This window comes from Cinclus cinclus, chromosome 24 (genome assembly GCF_963662255.1).
Source record: "Cinclus cinclus chromosome 24, bCinCin1.1, whole genome shotgun sequence".
Classification (NCBI taxonomy): Eukaryota; Metazoa; Chordata; class Aves; order Passeriformes; family Cinclidae; genus Cinclus; species Cinclus cinclus.
Window position 1 is genome coordinate 6,229,039 of NC_085069.1, and position 18,614 is coordinate 6,247,652.

Genomic DNA, 18,614 nt, shown 5'->3' on the forward strand with positions numbered 1-18,614 from the left:
AAGGATGATGAAAGGGAAAAGCAGAAAATCTGGGATATTATTTTAAATATTTTAAAAAATCTAGGAGACAGAATTCCTTGGAATAAAGGATGATGGAAGGGAAAAGCAGAAAATCTGGGATATTATTTTAAACAGAAAAAAATCCAGGAGACAAAATTTCTTGGAATAAAGGATGATGAAAGGGAAAAGCAGAAAATCTGGGATATTATTTTAAACAGAAAAAAATCCAGGAGACAAAATTTCTTGGAATAAAGGATGATGAAAGGGAAAAGCAGAAAATCCTGATTATTATTTAGAGAGTATTTTTTTAAGAAAACGGTGCCCAAAATTCCGTGGAAAATGTTTTTTTCTGGCTGCTTTTTAAGGTGTTATGGAGGGGAAAAGCAGAAAATCTGGGATATTATTTTAAAATATTTTAAAAATATTTAAAATATAGAGTGCACAAAATTCCCTGGAAAAAGGGATGGTAGAAGGGAAAAGCAGAAAAGCCCTCCAAATTCCCAGATTTTCTGGTTTTCCGAATGACAAATTACCCCCCAGCAATTAATAAAATCAGGGGGATTGGGAAAAGAGGGAATGGGAAAGGTGGGATTGGGAAAAGGGGGAATGGGAAAAGGGGGATTGGGAAAAGGGGGATTGGGAAAAGGGGGAATGGGAAAAGGGGGATTGGGAAAAGGGGGATCGGGAAAGGGGGGATCGGGAAAAGAGGGAATGGGAAAGGAAGGATTGGAAAAAGGGGGATTGGGAAAAGGGGGATTGGGAAAAGGGGGATCGGGAAAGGGGGGAATGGGAAAAGGGGGATCGGGAAAGGGGGGAATGGGAAAAGGGGGATTGGGAAAGGGGGGAATGGGAAAAGGGGGATTGGGAAAAGGGGGAATGGGAAAAGGGGGATCAGGAAAGGGGAGGTCGGGAAAAGAGGGAATGGGAAAGGAAGGATTGGAAAAATGGGGATTGGAAAAAGGGGGATCGGGAAAAGGGGGATCGGGAAGGCAAAGCCAGATGCTAAACTTGGCCCAGCACTGATCCCATCCCAGGGATTTTTTTTCCAGGCCTTGGCTTCTCTTTGCCAGGATTGGGATCAGGGCTGGGATAGGGATCAGGATCAGGATCAGGATCAGGATCAGGGATCAGGGTCAGGATCAGGATCAGGATCAGGATCAGGATCAGGGATCAGGGATCAGGGATCAGGATCAGGGTCAGGATCAGGGATCAGGGATCAGGATCAGGGTCAGGGATCAGGATCAGGATCAGGGATCAGGGATCAGGATCAGGGATCAGGGTCAGGATCAGGGATCAGGGTCAGGATCAGGATCAGGGGTCAGGATCAGGGTCAGGATCAGGATCAGGATCAGGATCAGGGATCAGGATCAGGGATCAGGGTCAGGATCAGGGATCAGGGATCAGGGATCAGGATCAGGGATCAGGGTCAGGATCAGGGATCAGGGATCAGGGATCAGGATCAGGGGTCAGGATCAGGGTCAGGATCAGGATCAGGGATCAGGATCAGGGATCAGGATCAGGATCAGGATCAGGGATCAGGGATCAGGATCAGGATCAGGATCAGGATCAGGATCAGGGATCAGGGATCAGGATCAGGATCAGGGGTCAGGATCAGGATCAGGGATCAGGGATCAGGATCAGGATCAGGATCAGGTCCCATTCCCATCATGGCAGTTCTGCCACTAAAGGGCACCGGGAGAAAGTGAGGGACGGGATTTGGGATTTGGGATTTGGGATTTGGGATTTGGGATTTGGGATTTGGGATGGGGATGGAAGGGGAGCAAGAAAAAGGGGAAGGGGACAGGTGGGGTGGGATTGATTCACTCTTTGTTGTTTGTTGGGGTGCAGGGAAAAGGGAAAAAAGGGAAAGAAAGAAACAAGGGAAAAAAGGGGAAAACTAGGGAATACAAGCACAACATTTGGGGGGACACCTTGGGAGATTTGGGGAACATTTTGGGGACATTTGGGGACATTTTGGGGAACATTTTGGGGATGTTTGGTCCCTCCCCGCCCAGAGCTTTCCTGGGGAGCTCCTCTGTCGCTTTTCCCATTCCAGTCAGGAAATCCCAAAATTTCCCCAGTTCTTTTTCCAGACGAGCTCAAACGCTGTCATTTTGTGCCCAAATCCTAGAATTTTTCGGGAAAAAAAGGGGCCAAATCCTGCCTGGATCCACCCCCAAGCATCCCCTCTAAACTCCGACCCAAATTCCAAGATCCCAAAATGATCCCGTGAGGAAAAACCCCAGAGATCCCGACTTTATTCCTGGCCCCATCCGACATTCCTGCACCTCTAATTCCAAACAAAATCTCATTTTTCTCTTTTCTCCCAAGATCCCAGCTGGATTCCCGGGAATTCCAACACAGAAATCAGGGACTGATCTGGAAAAAACACCCCAGGAACAGGAGCACATCCTTCTTTCCCAAAAACAGGGTGACAAAATCCTATTAAATCCCCAAAAATGAGGATTTTCCCCCCATTCCTCAGCTGCTTTTCCCCTTTTCCCATCAAAAAATTCCTGGAAAAAAGAAAAAAAGCGCAGGAATTTTCATCTCCCACGCTCCCTGATTTCTTTTCCCAAAAACATTCAGAGCACAACAAAATCCTATTAAATCCCCCCCAAAAAGAGGATTTTCCCCCCATTCCTCAGCCGCTTTTCCCCTTTTCCCATCAAAAAATTCCTGGAAAAAAGAAAAAAGCGCAGGAATTTTCATCTCCCACGCTCCCTGATTTCTTTTCCCAAAAACATTCAGAGCACAACAAAATCCTATTAAATCCCCCCCAAAAAGAGGATTTCCCCCCCATTCCTCAGCCGCTTTTCCCCTTTTCCCATCAAAAAATTCCTGGAAAAAAAGAAAAAAAGCGCAGGAATTTTCATCTCCCACGCTCCCTGATTTCTTTTCCCAAAAACATTCAGAGCACAACAAAATCCTATTAAATCCCCCCCAAAAAGAGGATTTCCCCCCCATTCCTCAGCCGCTTTTCCCCTTTTCCCATCAAAAAATTCCTGGAAAAAAAGAAAAAAAGCGCAGGAATTTTCATCTCCCACGCTCCCTGATTTCTTTTCCCAAAAACATTCAGAGCACAACAAAATCCTATTAAATCCCCCCCAAAAAGAGGATTTTCCCCCCATTCCTCAGGCGCTTTTCCCCTTTTCCCATCAAAAAATTCCTGGAAAAAAAGAAAAAAAGCGCAGGAATTTTCATCTCCCACGCTCCCTGATTTCTTTTCCCAAAAACATTCAGAGCACAACAAAATCCTATTAAATCCCCCCCAAAAAGAGGATTTTCCCCCCATTCCTCAGGCGCTTTTCCCCTTTTCCCATCAAAAAATTCCTGGAAAAAAAGAAAAAAAGCGCAGGAATTTTCATCTCCCGCGCTCCCTGATTTCCATACAAGGTGACAGCTCCAAAGGCAAGAACAAAGTGAGTAAAAAAATTAAAAACAACAACAAAAAAATCACATTACAGGAGGTTTTACCCTTCCGCCAACAACAACAAAAAAACCCCTAAAAATAAAAAAAAAAATAAAAAATCATCCCATTAAGGAGCTGTCAGCGCCTTAATTCCCATTTTTCCTGCAGGGAATCCGCTGCCATTCCCTCTCCAAAAGGAGCTGATGGAATTATGGGCTGCTTTTTGTGGGTTTTGGTTTTTTTGTTTTGTTTTGGTTTGGTTTTTTTGTGGCGCCGTTACGAGGAGTGAACAGGAACTGAACCTTGAACTTCATTTCCCCTTTGAACTCGTTACCTTCGGAGCCAATTCCCGGCTCCCTCCTCTTTTATTCCCAATTTTTTTTTTTTTCCCCTTTTGTTTCTTTCTTTTTTATTTTTTATTTTTTTTTTTTTTTCTCTCCAAACAAATTTCATCCCAATTACCGTCACTTCCACTTCGGATCGAGATGGGAAATTATGGGTTTGACTTAATTACCTGGAGCAGCTCTTGCTGCGCAAGGTGCAAGGGGATGGGCGTGAACAGGAGCTGACCCCGGATCTCAATTGCAGCCCAATTTTAGACCAATTTTAGACCAATTTTAGACCAATTTTAGACCAATTTTAGACCAATTTTAGACCAATTTTAGAGCAATTTTAGACCAATTTTAGCCCAATTTTAGCCCAATTTTAGCCCAATTTTAGCCCAATTTTAGACCAATTTCAGCCCAATTTTAGACCAATTTTAGACCAATTTTAGACCAATTTCAGCCCAATTTTAGACCAATTTTAGACCAATTTCAGCCCAATTTTAGACCAATTTTAGCCCAATTTTAGCCCAATTTTAGCCCAATTTCAGCCCAATTTTAGCCCAATTTCAGCCCAATTTTATCCCAATTTTAGCCCAATTTCAGCCCAATTTCAGCCCAATTTTATCACCATTTTAGCCCAATTTTAGCTCAATTTTATCCCAATTTTAGCCCATTTTTTAGCCCAATTATCCCAATTTTAGCCCGATTTTGGCCCAATTTTATCCCAATTTTAGCCCAATTTTAGCCCAATTTTAGCCCAATTTTAGCCCAATTATAGACCAATTTTAGACCAATTTTATCCCAATTTTATCCCAATTTTATCCCAATTTTAACCCAATTTTAACCCAATTTTATCTAACTTATATCCCAATTTTATCCCAATTTTATCCCAATTTTAGACCAATTTTAGCCCAATTTTATCCCGATTTTAGCCCAGTTTTAGCCCAATTTTATCCCAATTTTAGCCCAATTTCAGCCCAATTATCCCAATATTAGCCCAGTTTTATCTCAATTTTAGCCCAATTTTATCCCAGTTTTAGCCCAATTATCCCAGTTTTAGACCAATTTTATCCCAATTTTATCCCAATTTTAACCCAATTTTATCTAAATTTTATCCCAATTTTATCCCAATTTTAGACCAATTTTAGCCCAATTATCCCAATATTAGCCCAGTTTTATCTCAATTTTAGCCCAATTTTATCCCAGTTTTAGCCCAATTAGCCCAATTTTAGCCCATTTTTTAGCCCAATTATCCCAATTTTAGCCCGATTTTGGCCCAATTTTATCCCAATTTTATCCCAATTTTAACCCAATTTTATCTAAATTTTATCCCAATTTTATCCCAATTTTAGACCAATTTTAGCCCAATTTTAGCCCAATTATCCCAATTTTAGCCCAATTTTATCCCGATTTTATCCCGATTTTATCCCAGTTTTAGACCAATTTTAGCCCAATTTTAGCCCAATTTTAGCCCAGTTTTATCCCGATTTCAGCCCAATTTTATCCCGATTTTAGCCCAATTTTAGCCCAATTTTAGCCCAATTTTATCCCGATTTTAGCCCAATTTTAGCCCAGTTTTATCCCAATTTCAGCCCAATTTTATCCCGATTTTAGCCCAATTTTAGCCCAATTTTAGCCCAATTTTAGCCCATTTTTTAGCCCAATTATCCCAATTTTAGCCCGATTTTGGCCCAATTTTAGCCTAATTTTATTTCTTATTTGGGGTTGGTTGCCTTTTAGGGTTTTATTTTCCGTTTGGGGTTTATTTTATTTCTTATTTGGGGTTGGTTTTCCATTTAGGATTTCTTTTCCATTTGGGGTTTCTTTTCCATATTTTCCATTTAGGGTTTATTTTCCTTTTAAGGTTTATTTTCTTTCCCCTTGGCCTTTTCCATTTGGGGTTTATTTTACTTTCCTTTTGGGGGTTATTTTATTTTTCATTTGGGGTTGATTTTCCATTTGGGATTTATTTTCCATTTTTCCCATTTGAAATTTATTTTCCATTTGGGGGTTCTTTTATTTCCCATTGGGTTTTTCTTTCCCATTTAGGGTTTATTTTTATTTCCACTGGGGCTTTATCTTCCATTTAGGGTTTATTTCCCATTGGCGTTTATTTTATTTTCCATTGGACATTTTTCCCCATTAGGGATTTAGTTTCCATTGGGGTTTTATTTCCCATTTAGGGTTTATTTTCTATCGGGGTTTTATTTTCCATTGAGGATTTATTTTCCATTCGGGGTTTATTTTATTTCCCATTGGGATTTTATTTTCCATTTGGGGTTTTATTCCCATTTTGAATGAAGAGATTCAGCTCCATAAATGGAATTGTCTCCCATGAGACTTTAGGGATTCCCCAAATCCTAATTCCCAATATCCAGGGAATGGGAATTCCAAATGTTCCCTGAAATTCCCGAGCGAGGGCACAACGATTTGGGGTCTGGGTGGATTTGGGGATTTGGGGTCTGGGTGGATTTTGGGATTTGGGGTCTGGGCGGATTTGGGGATTTGAGGTTTGGATGCATTTTGGGATTTGAGTGGATTTTTGGATTTGGGGTCTGGGTGGATTTGGGGATTTGGGATTTGTGTGCATTTTGGGATTTGGGGTCTGGGTGGATTTGGGGATTTGGGATCTGGGCGGATTTTGGGATTTGGGATCTGGGCGGATTTTGGGATTTGGGATCTGGGCAGATTTTGGGATTTGGGGTCTGGGTGGATTTGGGGATTTGGGGATTTGGGCAGATTTTGGGATTTGGGATCTGGGCGGATTTTGGGATTTGGGATCTGGGCAGATTTTGGGATTTGGGGTCTGGGTGGATTTGGGGATTTGGGGATTTGGGCAGATTTTGGGATTTGGGATCTGGGCGGATTTTGGGATTTGGGATCTGGGCAGATTTTGGGATTTGGGGTCTGGGTGGATTTGGGGATTTGGGCAGATTTTGGGATTTGGGATCTGGGCGGATTTTGGGATTTGGGATCTGGGCAGATTTTGGGATTTGGGGTCTGGGTGGATTTGGGGATTTGGGATCTGGGCAGATTTTGGGATTTGGGATCTGGGCGGATTTTGGGATTTGGGATCTGGGCAGATTTTGGGATTTGGGGTCTGGGTGGATTTGGGGATTTGGGGATTTGGGCAGATTTTGGGATTTGGGATCTGGGCAGATTTTGGGATTTGAGTGGAATTTGGGATTTGGGTGGATTTGGGGTCTGGGTGGATTTGGGGATTTGAGTGGATTTTTGGATTTGGGATTTGGGCAGATTTTTGGATTTGCGGTCTGGGTGGATTTGGGGATTTGGGTGGATTTTGGGATTTGGGGATCTGGGTGGATTTTGGGATTTCGGGTCTGGGCAGATTTTGGGATTTGTGGTTTGGATGAATTTTGGGATTCGTGTGGATTTTGGGATTTGGGATCTGGGCAGATTTTGGGATTTGGGCGGATTTGGCATCCATGGAAAATCCACGGATCCAGGCTGGGAAAAGGGGATGGGATGGACTCCGGGAATGTCCAGGGAATGGAAGTAAAGGGGAAGGGAACATTCCAACCCCCACAGGGCCCTATCCCGGGGAATTCTCCATCCCAAAAATTTGAGGAATTTTCGGCAGAATTTTTCTCTTGCTTTGCAAGACCTCAAAAATCAAATTGAAGCGGTTTGGATCCATTTATCCCAACTCAAATTTAAAAAAAAAAAAATTAATTAAATTGAAGCAATTTGGATCCATTTATCCCAACTCAAATCCCCAGAATAAATCAAATCGAAGCAGTTTGGGTCCATTTATCCCAACTCTAATCACCCCCAAAAAAATTAAATTGAAGTGGTTTGGATCTGTTTATCTCAACTCTAATCCCAAAAAATAAATAAATAAAAAAAATCTTCCACTTGCTGTAGGGTTTTTTTCCAAGACTTTTCCCATCTTGGATGGGACGAAAGACAGGAAATTTATTTTTCCTCAAATCAAACGGAATTTTACAGGTACGATGACCACAAAATTCCCCAATTTTACCAAATCCTTGATTTTCCTGGAGAAGAAACTCAGGGAAGAGCAAAAAAAACAACAACAAAAAAATCAAACGGAATCAAATCAAATATCCGCAAAACCTCAAAAAATAACGAAACAGAGCTTAAAAAAAAAAAAAATTAAAAAATAAATTCAAAAATCGTATAAAAATAACCCAAAGCACCTCAGACCTGGGATACTCCGGAAAAATATCCCGGGATTTTCGCTGAGGAGGGATAAAAATTCCAATGAATTCCCCCCTCGGAGAAGCAAAGGGCAAAGGGCAGGGTGATAAATGGGGTTTGTCACCGCTTTGGGGTTAGGCCAGGGTTTAGTCCCGGTTTTATCTAAACCGGGTAAACAGCTCATTAATCCCGGGAGCCGCGAGAGACTAAATTAGGTGGGAATGCAAATATCGGGAGGAAATAATGGCAGGGGACACCGGGAGGTTAAAAAGGAAAAAAATGAAATAAAAAAATAAAAAAAGTGGAAAGGGGGAAAAATAAATGGGATTTGTTTTATGTGGGATGGGAGAAAATAAATGGGGTTTGTTTAATATGGGATGGGGGGAAATAAATGGGGTTTGTTTAATATGGGATGGAAAAAATAAATGGGATTTGTTTAATATGGGATGGGGGAAAAAATGGGATTTGTTTTATATGGGATGGGGGAAAAATGGGATTTGTTTAATATGGGATGGGGAAAAAATGGGATTTGTTTTATATGGGATGGAAAAAATAAATGGGATTTGTTTTATATGGGATGGGGGAAAAATGGGATTTGTTTTATATGGGATGGGGAAAATGGGATTTGTTTTATGTGGGATGGAAAATGTGGTTTGTTTAATATGGGATGGGGGAAAAAAAGGGATTTGCTTTATATGGGATGGAAAATGGGATTTGTTTTATATGGGAAGGGGGAAATGGGATTTATTTAATATGGGATGGAAAAAATAAATGGGATTTGTTTTATGTGGGATGGGGAAAATAGGATTTGTTTTATTGGGGACGGGAAAAATGGGATTTGTTCCATATGGGACGGGGAAAAAAAAAAAAAGGGATTTGTTTTTTCCAGGATGAAAAAAAATGGGATTTGTTTTATTGGGGAGGGATGAAAATTGGGATTTATTTTATTGGAGAGGGGTGAAAATTGGGATTTGTTTTATTGGGGAGGGGAAAAAATGAGGTTTATTTTATCAGGCAGGGATGAAAAACGGGATTTATTTTATCCAGCAAGGACAAAATAAATTCAGGGAGGAAAAAGCAAAGAAATTCAGGATTTGGAATTTTGGGATATCCAAAGAAATCCCTACAAGGAACCGGGATTTTTCCAACTGGGAATAATAAATGAAACATTCCCAAAAATTGGATCTGACCCCAAATCCTGAAAATCCCCAGGGCAGGAATGGGGTGGGAAAAATTTCATTGTGGGGTCGGGACAGCTCCGAGCTCATTCCCAGAAATCTTCGGGAATACGAAGAGTCGGGAATTGGGATTCGGGGTTTTGGGAAATCCCAAATTTCTCATGGGGTGACCTTCGGGGAACAGCGGAAATTTGGGGATTTTTTTTTTTGTTTTGTTTTGTTTTGTTTTTTGGGAATTCAAAATGGAAAAAGCGGGGCTTCGATTTTTAGGGATGGGAAGTTTAACCCCACTGGGATTTTAAAGGGTTTGGAAGGGGTTTTTTGGGGAAAAAAAATATTAAAATATTTTTATAGGGTTTTGGAAGGGTTTAAAAGGGTTTTGGAAGGATTTTAAAAAAAAAAAAAATTAAAATATTTTGAAGGGTTTGGAAGGGTTTTGGAAGGATTTTTAAAAGATTTCAAAATATTTTTATAGGGTTTTGAAGGGTTTTAAAGGTTTTTGGAGGATTTTTCAATATTTTAAAGGGTTTTGAAGGCTTTTAGAGAGTTTTGAACAATTTTTAAGAGTTTTAAAGTATTTTAAAGGGTTTAAAAGGATTTTAAAGTGTTTTAAAGGATTTTAAAGGGTTTAGAACCATTTTAAAGGATTTCAAGGGGTTTTTTTAAGGGCTTAAAGGGTTTTGAACTATTTTAAGGAATTTTAAAGGGTTTAGAAGGGTTTTTAAAGGGTTTTAAAGGTTTTAGAACTATTTTAAAGGGTTTTAAAGGGTTTAGAACCATTTTAAAGGTTTTTTAAGGGTTTTAAAGGGTTTTGAACTATTTTAAGGGACTTTAAAGGGTCTAGAACCATTTTGTAGGATTTTAAAGGGTTTAAAGGGTTTTAAAGGGTTTTGAACCATTTTAATGGATTTTGAAGGATTTTAAAGGGTTTTGAATTATTTTAAAGGGTCTGGAACCATTTTGTAGGATTTTAAAGGGTTTAAAGGGTTTAGAAGTATTTTAAAGGATTTTAAAGGGTTTAGAACTATTTTAAAGGATTTTAAAGGGTTTAGAACTATTTTAAAGGATTTTGAAGGGTTTTAAAGGGTTTTGAACTATTTTAAAGGGTCTAGAACCATTTTATAGGATTTTAAAGGGTTTAAAGAGTTTTAAAGGGTTTAGAAGTATTTTAAAGGATTTTAAAGGGTTTTGAACCATTTTAAAGGATTTTGAAGGGTTTTAAAGAGTTTTGAATTATTTTAAAGGGTCTGGAACCATTTTGTAGGATTTTAAAGGGTTTAAAGAGTTTTAAAGGGTTTTGAACTATTTTAAAGGTTTTTTAAGGGTTTTGAACTATTTTAAAGGATTTTAACGGGTTTTGAACCATTTTAAAGGATTTTGAAGGGTTTTAAAGAGTTTTGAATTATTTTAAAGGGTCTAGAACCATTTTGTAGGATTTTAAAGGGTTTAAAGAGTTTTAAAGGGTTTAGAAGTATTTTAAAGGATTTTAAAGGGTTTAGAAGTATTTTAAAGGTTTTTAAAGGGTTTTGAACCATTTTAAAGGATTTTGAAGGGTTTTAAAGGGTTTTGAATTATTTTAAAGGGTCTAGAACCATTTTATAGGATTTTAAAGGGTTTAAAGGGTTTAGAAGTATTTTAAAGGATTTTAAAGGGTTTAGAACTATTTTAAAGGATTTTAAAGGGTTTTGAACCATTTTAAAGGATTTTGAAGGGTTTTAAAGGGTTTTGAATTATTTTAAAGGGTCTAGAACCATTTTATAGGATTTTAAAGGGTTTAAAGGGTTTAGAAGTATTTTAAAGGATTTTAAAGGGTTTAGAACTATTTTAAAGGATTTTAAAGGGTTTTGAACCATTTTAAAGGATTTTGAAGGGTTTTAAAGGGTTTTGAATTATTTTAAAGGGTCTGGAACCATTTTGTAGGATTTTAAAGGGTTTAAAGAGTTTTAAAGGGTTTAGAAGTATTTTAAAGGATTTTAAAGGGTTTAGAACTATTTTAAAGGTTTTTAAAGGGTTTTGAACTATTTTAAAGGATTTTAAAGGGTTTTGAACCATTTTAAAGGATTTTGAAGGGTTTTAAAGGGTTTTGAATTATTTTAAAGGGTCTGGAACCATTTTGTAGGATTTTAAAGGGTGACCCCGCTCCCGTGGCTGCTCCGACCCTTCCCTGATCCCATCCTTCCCGCACACCTCATGCATCAGGTGTTTATCGGGAATTCCGCTGCTCCTCCCGCTATTTTTTTTTTTTTTTTTTTTTTTTTGGAAGGATTTCAAAGAAATTCTCTCCTAACCCTAAATTTCCCTCCCTTAATTTTGGTCCTGGATGATTTCCGGAACCTCCGAGGCCTCTCCTGGCCCTAAAATCGAGGCTGGAAAAATCCCAAAACCCATCAGTTTTCAGTTAAAATAAACTTCCCGTTTCTCCCCCAAATTCCAAGGGGTTTTTGTTGGGGTTTTTCTTTCTTTCTTTCTTTTTTTTTTTTTTTTTTATGGCTTTGATCATCTCCCTTAAACAAATTAATTCGTGAATTAATGATTGGCCAGGAGGTTTTTAGGGGATTTGGGATTGTCTCCAGTGGGAGATATCCCTGTCCACGGAATGGGGTTGGAATTGGGGAATTTTTAGGGTTGGAATTGGGGAATTTTTAGGGTAGGATTTGGGGAATTTTTAGGGTTGGAATTGGGGAATTTTTAGGGTTGGAATTGGGGAATTTTGGGGGTTGGATTTCGGGAATTTTTAGGGTTGGATTTGGGGAATTTTTAGGGTTGCATTTGGGGAATTTTGGGGGTTGGATTTGGGGAATTTTTGGGGTTAGAATTGGGGAATTTTTAGGGTTGGATTTGGGGATTTTTTTAGGATTAGAATTAGGGAATTTTTAGGGTTGGAATTGGGGAATTTTTAGGATTAGAATTAGGGAATTTTTAGGGTTGGAATTGGGGAATTTTTAGGGTTGGAATTGGGGAATTTTTAGGATTAGAATTAGGGAATTTTTAGGGTTGGAATTAGGGAATTTTTAGGGTTGGAACTGGGGAATTTTTAGGGTTGGAATTGGGGAATTTTTAAGGTTTTTTTTCCCCACCCCAAACCATTCTGGGATTTCTGAGTCAAACCACCCAGACCCCACAGCAGCATCCAAAGGAAAAACTGGATCAAAAGGATAAAATCCCCTAAATCCAGGTCAGTCCTTCCTTCCTGCAGCTCTTGGATCTGCCAGAAGTTCTTTGGGATTATCCAAAGAAATAAAAATAAAAAAAAATAAAAATAAAAATAAAAATAAAAATAAAAATAAAAATAAAAATAAAAATAAAAATAAACCTGCCCAAACCCAGCGGTTTCCTGGCTGGGAAGGTGCCAGAGTGAGAGGAAAAACCCGACCCCAAATCCCCCAAACCCCCAATCCCAGCCCCAAATCATCAATCCCAACCCCAAATCATCAATCCCAGCCCCAAATCATCAATCCCAGCCCCAAATCATCAATCCCACCCCAAATCATCAATCCCGATCCCAAATCATCAATCCCAGCCCCAAATCATCAATCCCGACCCCAAATCATCAATCCCAGCCCCAAATCATCAATCCCAGCCCCAAATCATCAATCCCAGCCCCAAATCATCAATCCCAGCCCCAAATCATCAATCCCGACCCCAGTTCATCAATCCCAGCCCCAAATCATCAATCCCAGCCCCAAATCATCAATCCTGACCCCAAATCATCAATCCCAGCCCCAAATCATCAATCCCAGCCCCAAATCATCAATCCTGACCCCAAATCATCAATCCCAGCCCCAAATCATCAATCCCAGCCCCAAATCATCAATCCTGACCCCAAATCATCAATCCTGACCCCAAATCATCAATCCCAGCCCCAAATCATCAGCCCTGACCCCAAATCATCAATCCCAGCCCCAAATCATCAATCCCAGCCCCAAATCATCAATCCTGACCCCAAATCATCAATCCCAGCCCCAAATCATCAATCCCAGCCCCAAATCATTAGCCCTGACCCCAAATCATCAATCCTGACCCCAAATCATCAATCCCAGCCCCAAATCATTAGCCCTGACCCCAAATCATCAATCCTGACCCCAAATCATCAATCCCAGCCCCAAATCATCAATCCTGACCCCAAATCATCAATTCCAGCCCCAAATCATCAGCCCTGACCCCAAATCATCAATCCCAGCCCCAAATCATCAATCCCAACCCCAAATCATCAATCCTGACCCCAAATCATCAATCCCGACCCCAAATCATCAATCCCAGCCCCAAATCATCAATCCTGACCCCAAATCATCAATCCTGATCCCAAATCAATCTCAACCCCTAAACTTCAATCCCAACCCCAAATCAATTCTGATCCCAAATCAATCCCGATGGATGGGGTGTGTTTGTTTGTGGGGTGGGATTGGTTTATTTGGGATGTGTTTGTGGGGTGGATTTGATTATATGGGATGTGTTTATGGGATGGATTGGTTTATTTGGGATGTGTTTGTGGGATTGGTTTGGGATGTGTTTATGCAATGGGATTTGTTTGGAATGTGTTTGTGGGGTGGATTGGTTTATTTGGGAGGTGTTTATGGGATTGGTTTATTTGGGATGCGTTTATGGGATGGGATTTGTTTGGGATGTGTTTATGGGATTGGTTTGGGATGTGTTTATGGGATTGGTTTATTTGGGGGTGTTTATGGGATGGGATTTATTTGGGATCTGTTTGTGGGATTGGATTGGTTTATTTGGGAGGTGTTTATGGGATGGGATTTGTTTAGGATGTGTTTATGGGATTGGATTGGACTATTTGGGATGTGTTTGTGGGACGGGATTGTGGGCTGGCTTTGAATTGTTTGATGGGGTTTTGGGATCAAACAAGAAGCAGCGGAACCCAAAGCCGGTTCCCAAAGCTCGCTCCCGTTCCCAAAGCGCGCTCCCGCTCCCTTTCCCGGCCCCGCGCGCTCCCGGCCGGCCCCACACGGGGTCGCTGCAGAATTCTGGAGCCGCCGCCGCTCCCGGAGAGACCGAGGGACCCCAAAACCCCCCAGAGACACAAAAAAACCCCAAGATAACCCAAACAGACACAAAAAAACCCAAAAGAATCCAAACAGACCCTAAAAACACCAAAATAACCCAAACAGACACAAAAACCCCAAAAGAATCCAAATAGACCCTAAAAACACCAAAATAACCCAAACAGACACAAAAAACCCCCAAAGAATCCAAGCAGACCCCAAAAACACCAAAATAACCCAAACAGACACAAAAAACCCCCAAAGAATCCAAACAGACCCCAAAAACACCAAAATAACCCAAACAGACACAAAAAACCCCAAAAGAATCCAAACAGACCCCAAAAACACCAAAATAACCCAAACAGACACAAAAAACCCCAAAAGAATCCAAACAGACCCCAAAAACACCAAAATAACCCAAACAGACACAAAAAACCCCAAAAGAATCCAAACAGACCCCAAAAACACCAAAATAACCCAAACAGACACAAAAAAAACCCAAAAGAATCCAAGCAGACCCCAAAAACACCAAAATAACCCAAACAGACACAAAAAACCCCAAAAGAATCCAAACAGACCCTAAAAACACCAAAATAACCCAAACAGACACAAAAAACCCCAAAAGAATCCAAACAGACCCCAAAAACACCAAAATAACCCAAACAGACACAAAAAACCCCAAAAGAATCCAAACAGACCCTAAAAACACCAAAATAACCCCAAATACAACAAATAAACCCCAAAGAGACCCCAAATGCACCAAATACTCCAAAATCACCCCAAATGCACCAAAATCTTCACAAATCCCCCCAAAAACACGGAATCACCCCAAACTCATAATAATAAATAATAAATATAATAAAAAGGGAATAAATCAATATCTTGAGCGAATAAATCGATATCCAAGGGGAATAAATATCCCAAATCCATCAAATATCCCGTTTATAAAACCCTGGAATGCTCCGGCTTTTCAATCCCATCCCGTTCCCGTTATCCCAGGCTGCTCCAACCTGGCCCTAGGCATTCCCAAAACAAATCCCAAATTTCATCCCAAAAAATCCAGAATTTCATCCCAAAAAAATCCCAAACTCCATCCCAAAAAAAATCACAAATACCATCCCAAAAAAATCCCAAACTCCATCCCAAAAAATCCCAAACTTCATCCCAAAAAATCCCAAATTCCATCCCAAAAAATCCAGAATTCCATCCCAAAAAAATCTCAAACTTCATCCCAAAAAGACCGAAATTCCATCCCCAAAAAAATCCAGAATTCCATCCCAAAAAAATCACAAATACCATCCCAAAAAGATCTCAAATTCCATCCCAAAAAATCCCAAACTTCATCCCAAAAAATCCCGAATTCCATCCCAAAAAATCCAGAATTCCATCCCAAAAAAATCCCAAACTCCATCCCAAAAAGACCCAAATTCCATCTCAAAGATCCAGAATTCCATCCCAAGAAAATCACAAACTTCCTCCCCAAAAAACCAAAATTCCATCCCAAAAAAACCCCAGAATTCCATCCCAAAAAAAACCCAGAATTCCATCCCCAAAAAAACCAGAATTCCATCCCAAAATCTCAAATTCCATCCCAAAAATATCCCAAACTCCATCCTAAAAATCCCTGCCCCGCCTGCCATATCCTCCCATTTCCAGCTCTGAACCTTTCACTCCTTCCCTAAAAATTAACGGTCGAACGCCAAAATTAAGGAATCTCCCGAATTTTTACCCCAAAACCAGTTTGGAGAAGTCTCCCGGAGCCTGGGAATCTCGGGAATTGTTTCCCGAGGAATTCTGATCGTTCCGAGATCCCTCGGGATTTCCCAGCACTTCCCAGGTTTTGGTTCTGCACAAACAATTCCTCCGGAATCGCTCCGTAGGGAAAATCCCGCGGAGCTCGCGGCTCATTGAGTGAAATCATTCCCAAGCCTTGGTGTCCGTCCAGAAAATTCCTGAATTCCCAGGAGGAATCAGAGCCAGGATAAAACCAGGCCCTGAATCCAAAAATTCTTCCACATCCAAAATTCACATTTTTGGGTTTTATTTTTTTTTTTTGTTTTGTTTTGGTGAGAATCATCCCAAATCCAATCGGATCCCAAGAAAAGCGGGATGGAATAAAACTGGGAATTCGGGAATTTGGGAAAAGACATCACAGGGATCCCAAATCCGATCCGATCCCAAGAAAAGCGGGAATGAATAAAGTTGGGAATTCGGGAATTTGGGAAAAGACATCGCAGTGATCCCAAATCCGATCCGATCCCAAGAAAAGCAGGAATGAATAAAGTTGGGAATTCGGGAATTTGGGAAAAAACATCGCAGTGATCCCAAATCCAATCGGATCCCAAGAAAAGCGGGAATGAATAAAGTTGGGAATTTGGGAAAAGACATCGCAATGATCCCAAATCCGATCGGATCCCAAGAAAAACAGGAATGAATAAAGTTGGGAATTCGGGAATTTGGGAAAAGACATCGCAGTGATCCCAAATCCAATCCGATCCCAAGAAAAGCGGGAATGAATAAAACTGGGAATTCGGGAATTTGGGAAAAGACATCACAGGGATCCCAAATCCAATCGGATCCCAAGAAAAGCGGGATGGAATAAAACTGGGAATTCGGGAATTTGGGAAAAGCCACCCCAAAGAAAGCAGCACGAAGACAACCAAGGAAAACGTGGGATTTCAGGAATGTTAGCCGGGATTTTCACGTCTAGTGGCACCGAAAAAAAAAAATAAATCCCAAAATCCCCTCCTGAATTATGGGATCAAACAGATCCCAAAAACAGCGAATAAATCCCAGACGGGCCCTAAAAGCACCAAAATAACCCCAAATAGACCCTGAAATGACCCAAAATATCCCAAAATGCCCTCCTGAACGGTGGGATGGGATGAATGGAAAACCAAAGGATTCCAGGTTTATCTTTGATTTGTTCTCCAGAAGATAAAATTCCAACAATTCCAAGGAACAGCAGCCACAGCTGCAGAAACCGTCCAGAATTCCAAGAAACTTTTCCAGTAAAAATTTCGGAATTTTGCCAAAAAAATGAAATGAATGAAATGAAATGAAATGAAATAATAATGAAATGAAATGAAATAAAATAAAATAAAATAATAATGAAATGAAATGAAATAAAATAAAATATTGAAATGAAATGAAATGAAATAAAATAAAATAAAATGAAATGAAATAAAATAATGAAATGAAATGAAATGAAAGGAAATGAAATAAAATAAAATAATGAAATAAAATAAAATAAAATAAAATAGTAATGAAATGAAATAAAATAAAATAAAATAATAATGAAATGAAATGAAATAAAATAAAATATTGAAATGAAATGAAATAAAATAATAAAATAAAATAAAGAAATGAAATAAAATAAAGTAAAATAAAGAAATAAAATAAAATAAAATAAAATGAAATAATGAAATGAAAGGAAAGGAAACAAAATAAAATAAAATAAAATAATGAAATAAAATAAATAAAATAAAATAAAATAAAATAAATAAAATAATAAAATAAAATAAAATAAAATAAAATAAAATAAAAGAAAATAAAATAAAAACCAAATCAAATCAAATCAATAAAATGAAATCAGTGACTCACCCTCGTGCTGGAATTCTGCTGGGAACGAGGCCTCAGAAATCCTTCGGGAAGAGCCGAAATTCCAGCCGGGATTTTCGTGGGAGCCGTCCCGTCCTTCGTGTTCTTCCTCTCCTGCGTGGGAAAGACGAGGTGAGGTTGAATTTTTGGGGAAAAATTTGAGGAATTCCTAAATATTCCAAATATTCCCTTTTCTTTCTGGTTGCCTCCCAAAATCCAAAATCGTTTTTGTGCGATTGAAGGAGTTCCAAAATCCATCGTTCATGGAATTCCTGCCTCAAAAAAAACCAAAACAACAACAACAACAACAACAACAAAAAAAAAAAACCTGGAAAAATCTGGGAATGTTGATCCTGAGGGTCAAAAATTCCAGAGGTGAATCCAAATCTTTATCCCTGCCCTGGTTATAAATCCAGGTGTAAAATAAAGAATTCTGCTAAAATGGGGAATTTTAGGGAATAAAAACTTGGGAATTCTTCAGGAGAGAGGAAAAAAGGATTAAAAAAATGGATTCCCTACATAAATTAATAGGGATAAGGAATAAAAAAATTAATTTCCTACACAAATTTTCCGGGATAAAGAATTAAAAAATTGATTTCCTACACAAATTTTCCGGGATAAAGAATTAAAAAATTGATTTCCTACACAAATTTTCTGAGATAAGGAATAAAACCATGGATTTGCTGCAGAAATTACCAGGGATTGGGATAAAAACATGAATTCCCTACACGAATTTTATGGGATAAGGAATAAAAAATTTAATTCTCTACACGAATTTTATGGGATAAGGAATAAAAAAATTAATTCCCAACACAAATTAATCGGGATAAAGAATAAAAAATTTAATTCCCAACACAAATTTTATGGGATAAGGAATAAAAAATTAATTCCCTACACAAATTTACAGGGATAAAGAATA

At 39.1% G+C, this 18,614-nt stretch overlaps 1 protein-coding gene across 1 annotated transcript in view; it reads right to left on the reverse strand.

Annotated features, from left to right (window-relative positions):
- Nucleotides 1–18,614, reverse strand: part of SKAP1 (src kinase associated phosphoprotein 1) — a 92,445-nt gene that overhangs the window by 49,534 nt on the left and 24,297 nt on the right. The window contains exon 4 of the mRNA XM_062508044.1: nucleotides 17,699–17,809. Coding sequence (XP_062364028.1) covers nucleotides 17,699–17,809 — 111 coding nt within the window. The remainder of the gene's footprint in view (nucleotides 1–17,698; nucleotides 17,810–18,614) is intronic.